The 17,145-nt window shown below is 41.7% G+C and overlaps 1 protein-coding gene across 3 annotated transcripts; it reads right to left on the minus strand.

Moving 5' to 3' along the window:
• Positions 1 to 404: 404 nt before the first annotated feature.
• Positions 405 to 15,869, minus strand: tfec (transcription factor EC). 3 transcript variants are annotated; one of them, XM_079552503.1, is made up of 8 exons: positions 15,770 to 15,869; positions 11,393 to 11,653; positions 10,461 to 10,562; positions 7,313 to 7,433; positions 6,468 to 6,524; positions 6,304 to 6,379; positions 5,243 to 5,390; positions 405 to 1,394 (listed from the first exon to the last, which is right to left on the minus strand). In XM_079552503.1, exons 1-8 carry the CDS (start codon positions 15,824 to 15,826, stop codon positions 924 to 926), a joined length of 1,293 nt encoding a protein of 430 aa, XP_079408629.1. In that variant the 5' UTR covers positions 15,827 to 15,869; the 3' UTR covers positions 405 to 923. The 3 variants fall into 3 exon arrangements, with proteins under 3 accessions (XP_079408629.1, XP_079408628.1, XP_079408630.1); XM_079552502.1 differs by lacking the exon at positions 15,770 to 15,869 and adding an exon at positions 12,082 to 12,148; XM_079552504.1 differs by lacking the exon at positions 15,770 to 15,869 and adding an exon at positions 12,082 to 12,148 and having other exon boundaries at positions 407 to 1,394; positions 7,388 to 7,433.
• Positions 15,870 to 17,145: the final 1,276 nt, after the last annotated feature.

The raw sequence follows: 17,145 nt of genomic DNA on the forward strand, positions 1-17,145 counted from the left end.
ATCCAGCGTGGCGTGTTTACATGTATGAGTCTCATGTGTGTTCAATAACATACACTGTCCAAAATAAATAAACAGATATACACTTAAGAATAACCCCTGATATTGTTGTTTCAAATAAAATAAATAATAAGTTGATCACTGTAGAGTTAGAAGTTACATAATGCAAAAAAAAATCAATTCACAATGCTGTTATGTTGTGCAGTGTACCTCATGTTCAAATGAGTATTAGGTATTTGTATAATGCAACTGCTGTTTCAATTGTGAGCCCCCTAGTGGTGGTTCATGAAATTAAAAGACCAAAAATATTATCAAAATAGGGGTTTATTACATCTTCCCACCCCTAATAACATGAAAATTGTTACATAGTAATAATTATAAAATATTTGGTTCCGATAGTGGGGATTAAAAACATATATCATAAATATATAATAACATAAAATACATATGAAAGAAAGGAAAAGAAAAAACAAAAGGTCCAGCACACTATGCGTTTACATTTTTTAAATAAACTAGCCCTGTTAGAATAAAAGACATCAAAGAGCACTTTCACCATAGAACACTTGCATAAACTTCCTGAGCACTTTGATTTGACCTCTTGAACATTAAATACATGTCTAGACATAATGTCATGATATAAGTCGGTGTTTTTTTTTGTTTTTCCTGTTTATGCAAGTTCAGTTTTATGTAAGGCACAGCTGTTTGTTTGGTTGAAGAGAATAAAAGGAAGTGAAGACTTTCAGTGACTATTTACATAAGTTCCAGTGTGTGACTACCCAGTGTTTTAAGTCAATATAAAAAAACAAAACTATTTACAATAATTTAAAGCCCATGATTGTCTCCCTTTACCAAGTCTTTGGATTGTGATCTACCAGGGCCAACAGTAGAGACAGTCTTTGCTTCAGTGGTTAGTGAATGTTTGCCTTTTAAAGCTCATCTCCCTCGGCCGAGCTAAAGCTGCTCCTCCGGCTGCTGTCCTTGGAGGCTCTGCCAGGCGACCCGGCCGACAGGAGCGGGTCGGTCCCAAACGGCGACAGGGCGTCGTCGATGAGGATCGCGTCCAGCCTGTGCTCCTCTTTCAGCGTGGCACTGAAGAAGTCTGTGAAGTGGGACAGCGGGTCGGAGAAGGTGGTGCAGCCGTCCGCGTTGACCATGTGCTCTTGGGGGACGCCGCTGGTAGAGATGGTTGGGACGGTGGCCACGATAGCTAACCTCTGGATGTAGTCATTGTTGGGGTCCTCCTGGTAGACGGGGGGCTGTGCCTGGGGGGAAAGTTGCTGCTGCTGCTGCTGTTGTTGTTGTTGTTGTTGTTTGAGAAGGTGGGACGAGAGCTCCACCGACCCCAGGGGAGCGGTCATGCTGGGCAAGCCGTGAGCGCGGGCCTGGATTTCAAGCTCCTGGAAAGTGAAATAAGACCAAAATGTAAGAAACATAATACAACCACATTAAGTATTAAACAGTCTTAAAGGAAGTATAAGTAAGGATTAAACAAAGAGCAGCTGTGCATTATACAGCTTTAATGCACGATGTGGAGGCAAGTTCCTTCGCGAAGTGCATTAAAACTGTCTAATCATACCATGGTCACACAAACTGCTCTATTTATTTAAGTCCAGGGCAGGAGTCTTTTTACGTTTTAAGCTGTTTAACCTGAAACTAGTTCCAACTCAAATGTTTGTCGTTACTATGGAAACAGCTGCAGTGGAGTGATATAGATACAGACGCATCTCTGGAATCACCATATCATATGTGGTCATGTTTGAAAACAGTTAGGGGGGGAAACAATTTGGAGAAAAATCGAAACTTTTTCTAATTATTCAAAAAACACTTTAACAAATGCTGAATTATGAATATAGCTTTCTACTAAATAAAGATTCAAAGACATGGAGTGGAGCAAAGTGGTTCAACAGCCCATAAATACATAAATAACGGAGAATGCTAACACGATGCTTCATGTTTACATCGTGCTAATGCTAACGGGTAGCTAGCGCTTGCTACGACTGCCGTTTCTTCACTTCTACTGAACAATCCATATGGGCCCGATTTACACTTGACATTATGCATGTGTGATAAATAAGTTCATATTCCACCAGAAAATGGCTAAAAAGAGTGGGAAATTGTGTTTCCTTGGCGAAGCTAGGCCCCCTTCTATGACGCAGTGCCGTCTGTATCTATAGAACATAATTTAACTGTTATGTAAGGGATAATGTATAGAACGCTGGTCATTATCGGGAAAATAAGCACCGACAGGGCGAACCGGACGCCCTGAAGGTGCTTATTTTCCCGATAATGACCAGCGTTCTATACATTATCCCGCTTATTATACGGCCATTTGCCAACTGAACACACACAACATAAACTTCGTACACTTTTATGAAGGTCGAAAGGTTTATTTAATGACTTCCGCGACAAATAGTTCCCAAAGTGTGCGCGTTGCTCGGCAACGTTTTTCTAGGCTAGAAGCAGCAAGGCTAGTAGCTAGCCTAGCTACTTAGTTGAAGGCGCAGTTGGAGAGGAGGAATGGTGGTGAATCTATGGGTAAGTTGAAAGTCAGACTCACGCTAACTTCACGAGCAATTCCCCCAACTTCTCTCTCAGTGACGGGGACAGATAGTGTCCGCTACTACGTACGCGCAGAGTGATATGAAAGCACGAACTCCGTTGCCATTGGCAGCGGTCATTATTTTTTTCAGAGGTCCTTTATCAGAAAATAATGACCGGTAGAACGGGAAATCCCATTCAAATCAACGGAGCGTTCTACTTACGTTGTGAAGAGCCGTATAATAAACAGTTTTAACGCACAGCAGTTAGCCAATCAGAATTGAGTATTCACCCAGACAATGGTATAATATGTCTTTATAGCCTCTTACCCCCCACCCCCTGCAACTTTACACCCCATGTTCGGCTAAAGTCATGTTTACAGGGTTTTTTTTGTTACATAACCTTGAACCTCTTACCACCATCTTAACCAAGAGCATTTTCCCCAGTTCGGCTATACCCAAATCTAAAAGCTTCTGGACTGGAGCTGACAGCCTATAGTCCAGTGTAACGCCTCATTTAAAAGTTAAGACCAACAAAACTTATCGTAACTTTTTTTCCGCGGTGTCACCGTGTTCATGCCACATATTTGAAGCATTTTTGTCTTGTTTTCGTCACATTTTAGTTGTGTTTTTGTCACTTTTTTATTGCGTTTTTGGCGCTCTTTTGTTGCTTTTTTGGGGGGGTCTTTTTCGTTGTATTTTCATCCTCGTTTTTGTAGCTATTTTGACACTTTCTTTTTCAGGGAGCGTTTAGATTTTGGTTATGTCAAACTGAAGAAAATATGCTTGGTTAAAGCGGAGGTTACGAGGGTTATATGCATGTATTCTTAAACCTGCCTGATGTCTCTCATAGTGTGTGCGTCACTGTCCACTTGTTTTGTGGTGTCTGCAGTGTCAGGATTACGTTGCAAAATAAACAAAAGTGAAAATCCGTTTGGTTTAGCCTATAGATCATCTGTGGTTTTGCTCGAAAAAAAAAACAAATCAGCATATTAGCTTTTTGCAGAAATGAAAAGGAAAGGAAAAACATGGGAATTTGTAAGCCGCATTAATTCAAGCGATCGATTGCGCAGTTTGGGAACGCACAACTCCCCCATATTATGTTTAATATGCAAACAACTAATAGTCATATTCAAAAACCACAAAACCCCGCCTGAACCTCGCGTTACTTTGTGTGTCATATATTAAGTGTGGACTAAACTTACCTGCAAGTGTCATAATTACATATATTGCCTGTGAAAACCTCGCACTCTTGAGTGTAGGCATGCGTCATTAAGCAGTGTAACTTCTCCCATTACAGACTCATCATCTGTGCCCCTGACCCGAGTGGGAGGAGGAAAAGGAGGGGGGGGGGCAGGCACACTTTTAGCATTCAACAGGTAATTAGCCCCGCACTGAGAGAGAGAGAGGGGAGCGGGTGGGGGTGGGGGGGACGTCATGTAAACAGCAGTAGGAGGGATGTGTCTTGATTAGGTTTCGGGGCTTGTAAAAGGCTTTGGAGGTGGAAATGAGTTTACGTTGCCGGGTCGTAAAGCTTTAGAGGTGGAAATCAGGCACGGGGGGGACGAGTATGGAGTCAGGCCCGGAGTGTGCTGTGTTTGAAGAAGGACTAATGACGGTATTTATCTCTGCCCTGCAACTTTACACTCACATGTTCGGGCAAAGTCATGTTTACAGATTTTTTTTTTACATAACCGTGACAATATTTAACCTCTTACCCCCATTTTCCCCAGTTTCAGCGTTATCCAAATCTAAAAGCTTCTCGACTGGAGCTTACAGCCTACAGATCGGTGTAACGCCTCATTTGAAAGCTAAGACCTACAAAACTAATCGATGATTTTCCTCATGTTGTCGTCACTTTTTCATCATATAGGCAATTTTGTTGCTTTTTCATCACATTTTTGTTGCTTTTTGTTGCCTTTTTGATGCCGGTTTTGGGACATATTTTTTGTTGTGTTTTTCTCTCTTTTTTGCCTGTTTGGTTTGCGTTTTTGCCGCTTTTTTGTTGCTTTTTTGATGGATTATTTGCTGCATTTTCATCCTCATTCACGTACCGAGTGCCGCAAGAAACTTAGAGGTGTGTTAAGTCGAACTGGAGAAAATGTGCTCGGTTTAGACAGGGTTTTTTTCATACATAGAGCGTAGGCATTTGTCCAGTTTTTTTTATATATAAATATGCACACAGTGAGTTTTATCAACGGCAAAGGACTAGATTTTCATGTATATCATAGGGAACATTTTTTCTCTCTATTCACCTTATTCCGCCCACTTTTGCCTCTTTTTGCTTTGTCTCGGCTCTTCCGTTGTACAGACACTTCTAGTCGAGCGCGAAACTGTTCATTTAAACGGAGAAAGAGGGAAAATGTTCGCCACTCAAATCTGATGTTTAGTCGATGGATTTGTGTAAAATGTCCAATGTTCATTTGCACCAACATGTCAACACTGCATTGTTTCTCTGTGCAGCCTAAAAACAGCTTTGTTTACATGTAGCAACTGAGTTTATCTTGACTTCTCCAGTCCTATGTTATCTGATGGGAGAAAAGGGGCGGGCACAATTCATGGCGGAATAAGGTGAATATGAATTTCAGTGGCGTTTGAAATGCCCAGATGACTAAGTTTTTTGTGCTCCTGAGCGCTTCCACACAGACATGCCCTGATCTCATTACAGTCGTTCTCAGAGGATACAGATGTCTTGGCCTGGTCCATACCTGAATCCTGAGAAGTAGCCTCCTGTTGGCCTGCTCCAGCTTCTTCTGCCTGCCCTCCAGCTCTCGCGCGTGCTGCTGCTCCTTCTGCAGCCACCGGATGTACTCCACCGAGGCTTTGAGGATGGTGCCTTTGTTCCATCGCATGTCCCTGCGAAAAAAAGAGGACAAGTGTGAGACATAACCTTTACTACTGCACTTCCAACATCAGACAAATGTCCTCCTTTTTTTCTAACACGATCAGAAAAAGTTTTAACTCTTAGCTTTTTCTTTTACCAGCCTTTTGTGTGTGTGTGTAATATGAATAGAAAATGGTGAGCTACACAGGGACAATTACTCATTCTTTGGACATTGCATGGGGGGGGGGGACACAGAATGGGAAGTTTTAATAGAATAGTTAATGCTCAAGGTCCATTTTCGTACCTCCTTGTTCAGTAAAATTAATCCGTGAGTAAAAATAGGTGAAGGGAAAATGAGCTGAAGTGGGGAGACAGGAGAAGAGAATGGAGAGCCAGACTTAAGGTGCAAGAGTGCAAGTCATTATTTTGTAGATATTATTGCTCTTGCTTTAAAATGGAAAAGGGTAGCCGCGGTAAAAATGTCCCTTTCCGCACGAGTGAGACATTGGCGTGATCGCCGCTAATAATCTCTTTTATCCAATGTTAATGACACGATGACAACGCTAAAACCCCCATTTAAAATCCGAAGCGAAGCTCAATGGTAGAAAAGATGGCTGCCCCGATTTCTATTCCGTGCCACATTTGGCCTTTTCTATGTTCCGATTGTGCTTCAAACTTTGATTCAAATGGCGTGGCCGGCTCCTTTGCATTTGACCCCTTTGGCTCATTATTCACGCTTTATGATGAACCGCTGGGACCCAGAGGGAGAACGTATGGCTCCACAATGGAGGTTCGAGTGCACCCTTGAAAATATGACTGAGATGCGCTGGAGTGCTCATTTAAATTCAATGAACAACGTTTTGAGAGTCTTTTGAATTGAATACACCTCTCCCTTCTGCATGAAGTCGAATGTGAGAATGCGAGAAAGCGCGTTTGGAAACTCACGGGTCATTGGACTTTGGTATAAGTGTCCCCAGCTCTTTAATTCTGTAGTTAATGTTGTATCGCCTTCTTCTTTCAACTGCAAAAAAAAAGAAGAAAAAAGGGTTACAATAATTAACCCACGCGATTAGCTGTTTTAAAACTGGGGAAATTCAAAAGATTCTTACTCAAATTATGGTTGTCTTTCTTCTGTCTCTCTTTGGCCATTACCCGTGTGTCAAGTTCTGTGAAAATATAAATCAAACAGAGACGGGAATTGATTAGTCACGCACGATCATTTGGAAACAGAAAGACAAGGAACAACAAAACTGCGCAACAGAAAGTGCACTCAGCAGCGGCGCAGTTATTTTCGGAGGGGGGGTGGGGGGAGCGTGGCCAAAAGGTCAGACGGCTTGACCTCCATTTTCACACAAACGCACGGCGAAAGAATCTAGTCATTGTGAATAAGATATGGACGTTTTTTTTCTTTTTTTTCTCCTCGCTTAGCATGAAGACAGTTTAGCCACATGTGCGTGAGCGAGACAGAAAAAAATGTGTCCATATTTGTATTCGCATTCTTCTAAATTACATAATTGGGGCCCGTGATTGGATTTGCCAATTTGTCCGTGTTGATTCAATCTTGGCAATTTCGAGTCTGTGTAACGGCCCCATTGTCCTCTGCAGCCCACCCTCCAACGAAACCGGTACCAATTTACTTATTTGCCCCTTGAGAGTGAAGGGTTATTTTGGCTTCCTTTCAGTTTCCTAAATCAATTAGGTCTTCTTGCCTGATGCGTGATGTTAATCATGAAGAAGAAAAAAAAAAAAAAGTCTGAGTCTGCACCGTGTTGAAGCTAAGAATAGATGAGTGGACGTACAACGTGTTAGAAACTACCACTCACTCAAAAGGGGTAATACAAAGTCATTCCCATTTACGACTACAACGTAAAGTAAAAAATGATGACTGTGTGATTATTAACAGACACTTGTGATAATCATGTGTGCAAATTTTTCATCAGTGCTGTGGTCGTACCTGTGTATTCCCTTTTAACAGTGAGCTTTGAGGGGTTAGAAGTAGGACTCATTCCACCACTAGCGGCGTTCATACCTTGTTCACCCCCATAGACATCCATCATGCTGCTACTGAGAGAAACCTGGCGTGGGAAAGAAGACAGACAGAAACACAAGCAGAAGGTCAGGACTCCACAAGCATAAATGCTCGATATGGGCTGCTGTGAGCTTATTTGGGTCAAAAAGGGTGAAGACGAGGAAAAGATGCTGAACCGATACCAGTTTTGGGTCTCAACACCTTAAAAACACAACTTTCACCCACTGAATCTAAGTGAATATAGGCATGTATGTCATTTTGAAGGGCAGAACCAGGAGAATTCAACCGCTTAGTTACTTTTAACCTCCGCAAAGGTGTTTTTCTAGCAACAGTATGCTAAAGCTAGCGGCAACATGCCAATGCTAACGTCAACATGTCAAGGTTGTGACAGAAACTATAATTTGATCACCTAAAGTAGCCTAACAAAATAAAATGTATGTTTTATTTTAGTTTCTGAAATGCTGTTCAGGAATAACTGATAAACAGAGTTCAGGAAAATCCATAGTTACCATGGAGATCCGCCATCTTTGCAGTTGTTAGCATACATTATCCATAGACTAACATGAGCTGAAAACAGTATAAAAAATGAAAGAAAAAGGCCGTGGAACAACTCCATTAGCAGCTGACTTACTGCTGGTGAATACATCTAACTCACTGTGGTGTCAACAATAACTCAACTTTTAAAATCTCCATTAGTTTATAGAGTTCGGGAATGTGACGTCATATAATAATAAATAATAATGCCTTACACTTGTAATGCGCTTTACAAGCCTGTATTAACAAGTTTCTCAAAGCGCTACATTGTCGTCATTATTCATTCACTCCATACTCGGTGGTGATAAGCTACTGTTGTAGCCACAGCTGCCCTGGGGTAAACTGACGGAAGCATTATGGGATTAGCAGCAATTGTAAACTAATGGAGATTTTAGAAGTTAAAATACTGGAGTTATTGTTCACATTAAAACCCTTGGACACCACAGTGAGTTAGATGTATTTACCAGCAGTAACTCAGCAGCTAACGGAGTTGTTCCACGGCTATTTTCTCCACTTTATAAACTGTTTTTAGCTAATGTTAGTCAATGGAAATGTATGCTAACAGCTGCAAAGATGGCCGATCTCCATGGTAACTGTAGACTTTCCCGAACTCTATAATAGCTGCTAATCCCATGATGCTTAGCGATATGACATCACACTCCTATGTTTGTTATACACAAGTTGTAATGATCAGATCAATTCATGTGAGTTGTTGATGAGTTGAAAATGAGACTGATCTCATACTGGAGAAAACTTCTTTTTTTTATTCACAGTAGCTATTTTTAAAAAAAAAAGTCTCTTGGTATCGGTTAATATCGGATATCGGCAGATACTCAAACCTCAAGTATCGGTATCGGACTCAAAAAAAGTTGGATCAGTGCATCTCTAGTCATCAAAGACCTATAGGAAGAGAGTTTGCGCCTTGGGATACTTGCTTTGGTCATCTTCACACAGTACTTTACATCTTCCCATGGGTGTAGAAGACTTTCAAAGCCCTTTTAGTTCTATCTGATTTATGAAGTACGTAAAACCAAAACATTCCTTAGAAGCATACACATTCAGACCGTATTAAACAACTGCAGACCCATTCCATTGCTCTCGATCATATAGGCCTTTGATTTATCCCCTTGATACAGAGAAGGTACAATCTTTATAAAGTATAGACTAACATTCTTGCTATCAAACTTCAACTTTATGACCGCACTGTACCCAATCCTCAGCCAACTAGACTAGGGGTTCATATAAGCCTGACCTTCGAACTCCGACCTCGCTGTTATCCTCAGTCGAGGGCTAGACATCTTTTAAAGCCTTTCTTCTTCTTCTTTTAACACTTGCCCTCAGATTTCTAAACCAAAACAGAGCTGGCCTTTGTGTTGAAAATAGTCCGCCATTAGATAAAAAGGCGAGCTGGGTCAACTGCTGGAAACAGACGCAAAACTGTTTTCCTACGGCCCCTCGTCTTGGCTGGGAAAGCGTGCATCGGTTTGCTCGGGGGTGATAATGATGCCTTTTCACAGACTGAGAGGGGCGACTGTCATGGCATGGCGTGCTGACATGCGTGTGTGACTAATTCGCATTTGTGTATTTATGGGAACATGCTTCAAGACGGAGCCTGAGCCACAGATTCCAGAAGATGCGCACAGCCAATTTCAGCCACGACATGTGTGTGTCAAATCGAACTACCAGTGAGCAGAAAAAGCGTTGAAGCAAGAAACAAAACAGGGGGAAAAAACGCAGACATATCAAATATTTGCATTTGCTGTGGTTTGCAAGTGTATTTTTCCTCATTATCTCGCCAAGATGGAGGAGGATGGGGATACAAGTTCTTATCAAAATGAAAGATTGCAACAGTCGCCTTCAACTGTAATCACTCCTAGAACTCCCTCCATCTGCATTCCTGGATGTGTTGACGCCGCAAAATGACAAAATGCGTCGTAGAGCTGTGTGACTAATTGGAATGAATCGATCTGCTTGGTATCGTTTCAGGGAGTATAGAGTAAAGAGTTCGTCCAATCTCGTAACTCGTCTTGTCTGCGTCCTCATTTGTAGTATTGTGCCTCTAGCTTTCCTCCCCATCCGCCCACTCATTCCTGTTTCCGTATTGTTGAGCATTGTCATCACCGCGAGCATGTTCGACTTCTGCCCCAATCACAATCGCGTTTGTGTTTTTTTTTGGGAGGGGGGGGGGTGTCGAGATCCCGCAGCATTCCTTCAATCGTCTTCCACCGAGGTCCCACTGAATACTTGGCCGATAAGCCTGCGCACTAATGTCGTAATGTCACCTGTCTGCGCTTCTTGTTTTAACTTAATCTTCATTGTTGATCTTCCTGAGTAATGTGAGAAATGTCGCTAAGCCCCGGTGAACTTTGACTCATCTCCAGACTTAAGCCGCCACCGCTTTCTGAGAAGGGTCCCCCCGTTCCCAAGCCAGTCAAGCTGCACATATGTGTTTACGTACAGAGCTTGAGTTGAGCACATGTAGTTGTTGGCAGGACGAAACCATGACACTGTGTGTAGCTCAGCAATGGTTGATACTCACGTTGTTTTGCATCATGATGTTAGAGTCCATGCCATCCACGCCGCCATCGTTGAACCCGGACTCAAGACTAATAAGGTCATCGATGACGTCGTCCATTGGGAACTAAGAGAAAACAGAGATTTCAGCACATTTATGGACAGACACTTAGACCAATCCATGTCTCATGCATTGAAAATATACACCAGAGTAAAGGGACTGCTCCACTGACTAGCTTTCCGTTGCTGTGGATTAGGTGCTAAATCACGCTTTTTGTTATCTGTGAAATTTCTCATCTCATCTTCAGGCTGTATGAAGTTATTGATGAGCAGAACAGAGCGATTGAAGTCAATCACAGCTTTGTTTCGTTGATTAGTCAAGATCGTTTCCATTGTGGGCCATAATAAATCTAATTTATTTGGGAGCTGTGATGAAAAGCAGTAAACAAAGCAAACAGTGATGATTTTACTTTGAAGTGAGTGATTTACAGGAATGAATACAAAGCTCCAAGCGAAAACGGAGAGTTTCACTAGAAAGTTATCCAACAATTGATGAGTTGTGCGAAGTGTCATTTGCTTTCCCTCCACAAAATAACAAACAAACAGAGGACTTTTTGTTTTTGTTTAACCCGATGGACATTTACTGTGGGTTCAGGAAGTAATAGTATCCCTGCTTCTATTCCAGTATAATTATGTTAAGGTCTTGTGTACAGTAAATTATTGCTTTAGTCTTAAAAATACAAATACATAGCACAACTGCGATTGAGAGCAATGTGTCTGAAGTTGTTGTATAGTGGCTGAATCATAATGAAATGTTTCTCTCTCGGATGTAATGTATTGAAATAGTATTGTATTGATTGTATTGACCAACATAACACGCATTAAAAACATTTCCATTTTCAGACAAAAAAAGTAAGCAGCTGCTGAAGCCGCCCGTAGGGAAGTCATCGCACTCACCTCGCTGTCTGCGTTGGCCATTGAGAGCAGCGTTACGGGGCTGTTGGGGTTGCTGCCGTCACTGAAAGACGCCATGTGGGCGTTGTTCCTCATGATGGGCACGGTGGCGATGGGCTGCCCCGGCGTGTGCGGGTGAGGCATGGTCGAGTGTCCCGGGGCGGCAGACGAGGCCAATTTGGAGCCGAGCGTCAGGTACTGCTTCACCTGCTCCGTCTGACTCTGGTGCAGGTGGAACTTGGAGCTCTCCAGGTGGCTCTGAACCTGCAAAAACATTGAAGCATCGGTCAGTAAAAGTAAGTCAAATGAATTGCAGTGATTCAGCGTGAGCACATCGGGAGCCATATCCGCCGCAGTTCATTTTGATTGCTTTGGAAACAAATGAGTCACGTCATGAGGGCTAAAGTTTGGTCAGTTTGACACTTTTAATGTGGTTTGGTTAGTCCCCTTTAATGCCTATGAGCATTTTTTTGCCACCTCTAAAGCAACTAAGTGTCAAATGATTGGCTTTTTCAAGAATTTAAAAATGGATAAGACATCTCTGAAATATTTGCATCACGTCGTCACTCTATACGACAAACAATACAATGAGTATAACAAGAGTACCTAATGACATACACCGTATACCAACCAAACCAAAGACAAAGTATACACAAAACACATTATTCCACATCAAAAAGAGCATGTCTTACATTTGAAGCTCTGGTTGCATCCCTCATGGTGTAGTAACTGCAGTCAGTTAAGTGTGGCATTCTCAAAAAAAAAAGCAGTAATCTTCAGAGTTGTTTTTGTTTGTTATCGCTGTACCAGCAAAAGCGCAACTTTGAGGATCCTATACTTTACTCTGCTGCTGCTCCTGTGTCCTCAGAGTGACTGAACTGTCGCTGGCTTTGCCCAAAATCTGACGTCTTATAAGGGCTAAGGCTAAGTGAGCTAATTAGGCCCAAAGTTGGGGGTAAGCCTTCATGTGTCGTCGCATGATAATTACTTCAAACGCTAGACTGTCAGATCGCCCCTGGTTTGATCACTGCAGGATATCTTGCCTTTAGCCACTATCACTAATTCATCCGACCCGCCCTCTTCTCAGGAGCGCACCAATCGCGGCCCAGCTTTTCCAAGTGTCCTCCGCGGCCTGCTCCAGGGCTTATGACAGCACAATTGACCCTTGTTCTCCATTTGGGGCGTTTTAAATAACTTTTTAGAATGCCATTTTTAACCAAACCCTTTTATTCATTCACTGCAGATGGTGGAAAACCTCTTGCCCAGAAACAACTGTGATGAGTGAATTTCTGTAATATTTTTTTGGACTATTTTGGGCATGAGGACGCCTAAAAATAACTAATTCAGTTTGGTGCACACTGTAAGATCTTTATTAGTTTATGGCCGCTAAAGTATTTCTGGGGAGCTTACAATACCTGAATTGTTACGGGGCAACAGTCTAGTCTGGTCAACATTTAGCATATTTTATAACTCACAGCTGTTTTAAGGGAAGACACAGCAGGAAAAACTTTTTTTTTTTTTCATTTCCAGGTTTTGGGCCAAGTTGTTCTCTTAACATACACACTTTCACCTGGAAACCAACAAAAAAACTAATCTTCTCAATAACATGTGTAATTATTGCACTGACTCAATGTTTCTCCATAGGTTTATATGGGAAATTGTAATTTCAATTTTCTCAAAATGCATTTTTCCCACATTGCGGCAACAGTATCTCCACATCTGTAGCCCCTACAGGCTCCAAACTTTCCAGTCTTGGACTTCAGAATATGTTGAAGCTTTTTTTTTCATATCTTATTCCTACCCTGATTTATTGAGTTTTGAATTTCATAAATCAAAGCAAAATTTAAATTTAATAAAAAAAAAAAAATAAGATATCCAAAATCCTCTCTGAAAAAGTCTTTGTAACTAATATTTCACCAAAACCATACATTTAAACCAGGCTCCATCCATTATTCAGCTTTCATTACAGCAAATGTGTGGAATTTGGGGCATTTTTAGGTATAAAATGTCTTATTTTTATATGAGAACATAAAATGGCCCAAAACTTGCAATACATTTTTTGCTCATATTTATGTCAGTAATCTACAGTAAAAGTTTAAAATCAATATCTCTAAATTTAAAAGAATTGCCTATTCACTTGCAGTGTCTCGCCTTAGTAAGAAAAATTATTGAAACAAATCACAGCAGAGACCTTTGCTAATGCACAAGCCCTGTCTCGCACCTCGCAATGGATTAACACACAATTCTTGTTCAGAAGTAAATTACACAATGACATTTTAGAATCCAAAACCCCACGCATATTATAACTGTATGAAAAAGATCTTCATTCAAAACACTGAAGAGTTCATTTACATACACTGTGTAAATAATGTCACTGAAAGTATACATTTGTCGTTTAAGGCACTCGAACGAGGCTACCCTGATTCTGTTCACTATTCATCTCCATAAACTATTGAGAAACTTCGGCTGTGTCCTGCTTCCCTCCCTAAAAAACTCTGCATTATCAAATTCTTCTCGGTCAGATTGCTGTCTGATTCACCATTCATCCACCTATACACACGCTACAATACCGCAGTTGTCAGGCGTGACTGGGAGCTCTTATTTGGGTTATCCAGCCCAAACAAGATGCCAGTTGTTGTTGGGCCAATCAACATATTTTTGTCACTACGACGACGGGCGGAGGGGATGCCATGCCATGGGCTGCTATACGCTATTAGCACATCAGTGTTTTGTGTGTGTGTGTATGTGTGTGTGTGACGGAGGATTGTCCCGGTTTCACTTCGCCTTTCTCACTACTGTAAATGCCGGAGACACGCTTGTTATCCACTTAAGGGGATCTGATTAGATTTCAGAGGCAATGGTGCTTCAGCCATTGAGAACAACCTTCACAATGGCGAGTCTATGCATGTGTGAAGAGGGCATGCTCGAAAATTATCGATACCCGTATGCGCACACAGGCTAGCGTGCACATCCAAACAAAAACAAACAAGAAACTCTGTCACTAGTACTAAAACACATTGTATTGAGTAAAAAAAGGAAAGAAATGCAGAGCAATACACAATCAGCATAGTTGTCAAGCCTAGACCTAAACATCTTATAGTGGCCACATGAAGTCAATCGTGCGTGGCTTTGGAATTTGAAGTTTTGGAAGTATTTAGAGCGTTGTAAATCACCTCTGAAATGGCCATTTGAGTTGGGCGACTGTCAGCTTTGATTTAGTCCTTCCTGTGGTTAGTTAAAGTGAAATTAGCGACTTCCTATAACCCCATTAGCTCAGTCAGAAATAAATAACTAAATTCAGTTAAGTGTCTGAGCCAGACAACTCCCTCAAATCCGCACGCACACGTCCGACGTTGTCCGTAGTGACTTTGCCTCAGTCCTGCCATGTCGAATAAACTAATATAGTTTAACAGAGAGTGAGCTTCAAACTATTCAGACTCTCAGTGAAGTGTTGACAAGAAAGGAAGAAAGAAAAAGACAAAGAAATGCCAGTAACGAGGTGAGAAAGAAGAAGAAGGTAATTTCAAATAATGGATGGATGCTTCCAGATGGGCATCCAACACAAATCCTATCTCAAATCACTGTTTCATGAATCCCAGCGCACTGCACCACCCTGGTAGTCAAACGGAGGTGACAATCTACCAAAACACACTTGAAATTGCAATAAAAATCAAGATTTAAAGACCTGCATTGACTATGATGGCCAGCAACAGTAACAAGCTTTACCTCAGTGTTCAGTGCCCCATGTGTAGTTCCTTTACTGGTGAATGTGTTACGGTTACAAACACGCAGGTGTCTCTCCCAATGAGAGGGAGGGGGGGGTGGAGGAAAAAAAAAAGAAATTCTTGCCTAACTAAGTTTCAGTCTTGCCCAAGTTCTCCTTTCACTTCAGAAAAGCTTAACTTATGAAACAACGGGTGCGGGGGGACACGAACGCGGGACAAAACGTAGGAGGCGTCATTTCTGCTAAACATATTGACACAGATATAAGAGGACCGTGCTGCACAACTTCAAATATCTCTTTCCCAATCTTGAAAAAATCTCTGTCGATAGGATGAAAGTGGAACAAAAAGGCTTCTTAGACATGCTGTATTTCTTCTTTTCCCCTTTTTTTTTTTTGCTGAGGCAGCTAACCATTACAAAGCTGTAACCACATACCCCTAAAGATGTTGAAATGGGAAGGCGAGATAAGACCGGGGGTTGCTAACCAAACGCAGAATTACCATTTGCACGCTGGCTACACTGTTATTCTGCCTATAAGGGCGTGCATTTCATAACATTGAGCCCATTATTTGCAAACAAACCTGCTCATTCACAATTTCATTCATCTTTTTTTTTTTTCTCCTGCTCAGAAAGTTGCCCTATACTTAACCCTCCTACCTGCACCGGTTGGATCTCTGTCAAGGTGAGGACACTGACCATACAACATCCACTCATAGCTCCGAACAAGGCACAACAATGTCTCTCAAAAATGTCCCAGCAGCTCGGGACAAGAAGTGAAAAGACACAGTGCTCCCTGAGATTTGCAGAAACACACGCAAAAAAAGCCACAAAAAAAAAAGAAGGAAGGCATGACACATCAGCTTATTTAGGAGGTGCACAGACCATTTCCTGAGTTTTGGTCTCTCGAAAAAAGGCCTGACAGAAGCACAAATGCGGATGGCAGTTGTTGTAGTGGGGGGCTACGGGACGTGTGTGTGTCGGTGGGGGGGGGGTGGTTTGGGGTAAGCTGACAGACTTTGAGTTCCTGATTGTAGAATACCGCATTTTCCCTTCCCGTCGAAAAAACCAACTCGAATCAGCAAATTATACACCCCAGGTTATCTGCACTGACACGCACTTCCAGAGACCAGAGACAGCCAGGCCTCAGCGGCAGGATGGGGAGGGGGCGGGTGGGGTGGGGGGGAAGTACGCAAGTATATTTAAAGTTGCTATCAGCCACGACTAGCGTGGCTGATGTGAACCCATAATATAAGATCTTCCCAGAAAGGAGACAGTAAAAATTCACAGCAAAAATGAAAGAACAAACACAGATTAGGACTTTTTTGGGGGGAAATACATGTCAAAAAATGCTACGGGTCTTATAACAGCATTGCACACAAGAAGTAATTTAACTTTATTCATTTTATTTGTCCTTCATTTATCCAGGAGAGTCTTAGAGAGATTCCCCTGGCTTTACATGGAGCCACGGGAGTCCTGGCTCCACATCAAAAGGCCCCAATCGGCCTATGACTGAGCGTGCCTTAGTTGTGCCACTCATAACAGCTCTGAAGATAATCAAATTTCTCCAAAGAGTGACTAATAAAGAAAAATGACTAATTGAGTACCCAATGCACCAAGTTTTTATGCCAAACCCATTTCCTCTGGATCCATTTTTGCAGAAATATCCCTGAGCAATGTGATGATTTTCCAAATCCATTCTTCGTGACATGGGATGTGATAAAGCAAACTGAATCAAATAATACCATCATTTATAATCATTATTAACCTCTTCATCCCCGCTTTAACCAAGCGTATTTTCTCCAGTTTGGCTTTACCCAAATCTAAAGCCTATAGGCCAGAGTAACGCCTCATTTGAAAGCTACGACCTACAAAACTGATCTTGACTTTTTTGTTGCCGCGTTTATGTCACATTTTTGAAGTGTTGTTTGTCCTTTTTGTCTCTTTTTTGTCACTTTTTGTTGCTTTTTGTCTCTTTTTATCTCTTCTCTCATCTCTTTTCTTGTCTCTTTTTGTTGCTTCTTTTCTCTTTTTGT

Source organism: Gobius niger, assembly GCF_951799975.1.
Source record: "Gobius niger genome assembly, chromosome: 2".
Classification (NCBI taxonomy): Eukaryota; Metazoa; Chordata; class Actinopteri; order Gobiiformes; family Gobiidae; genus Gobius; species Gobius niger.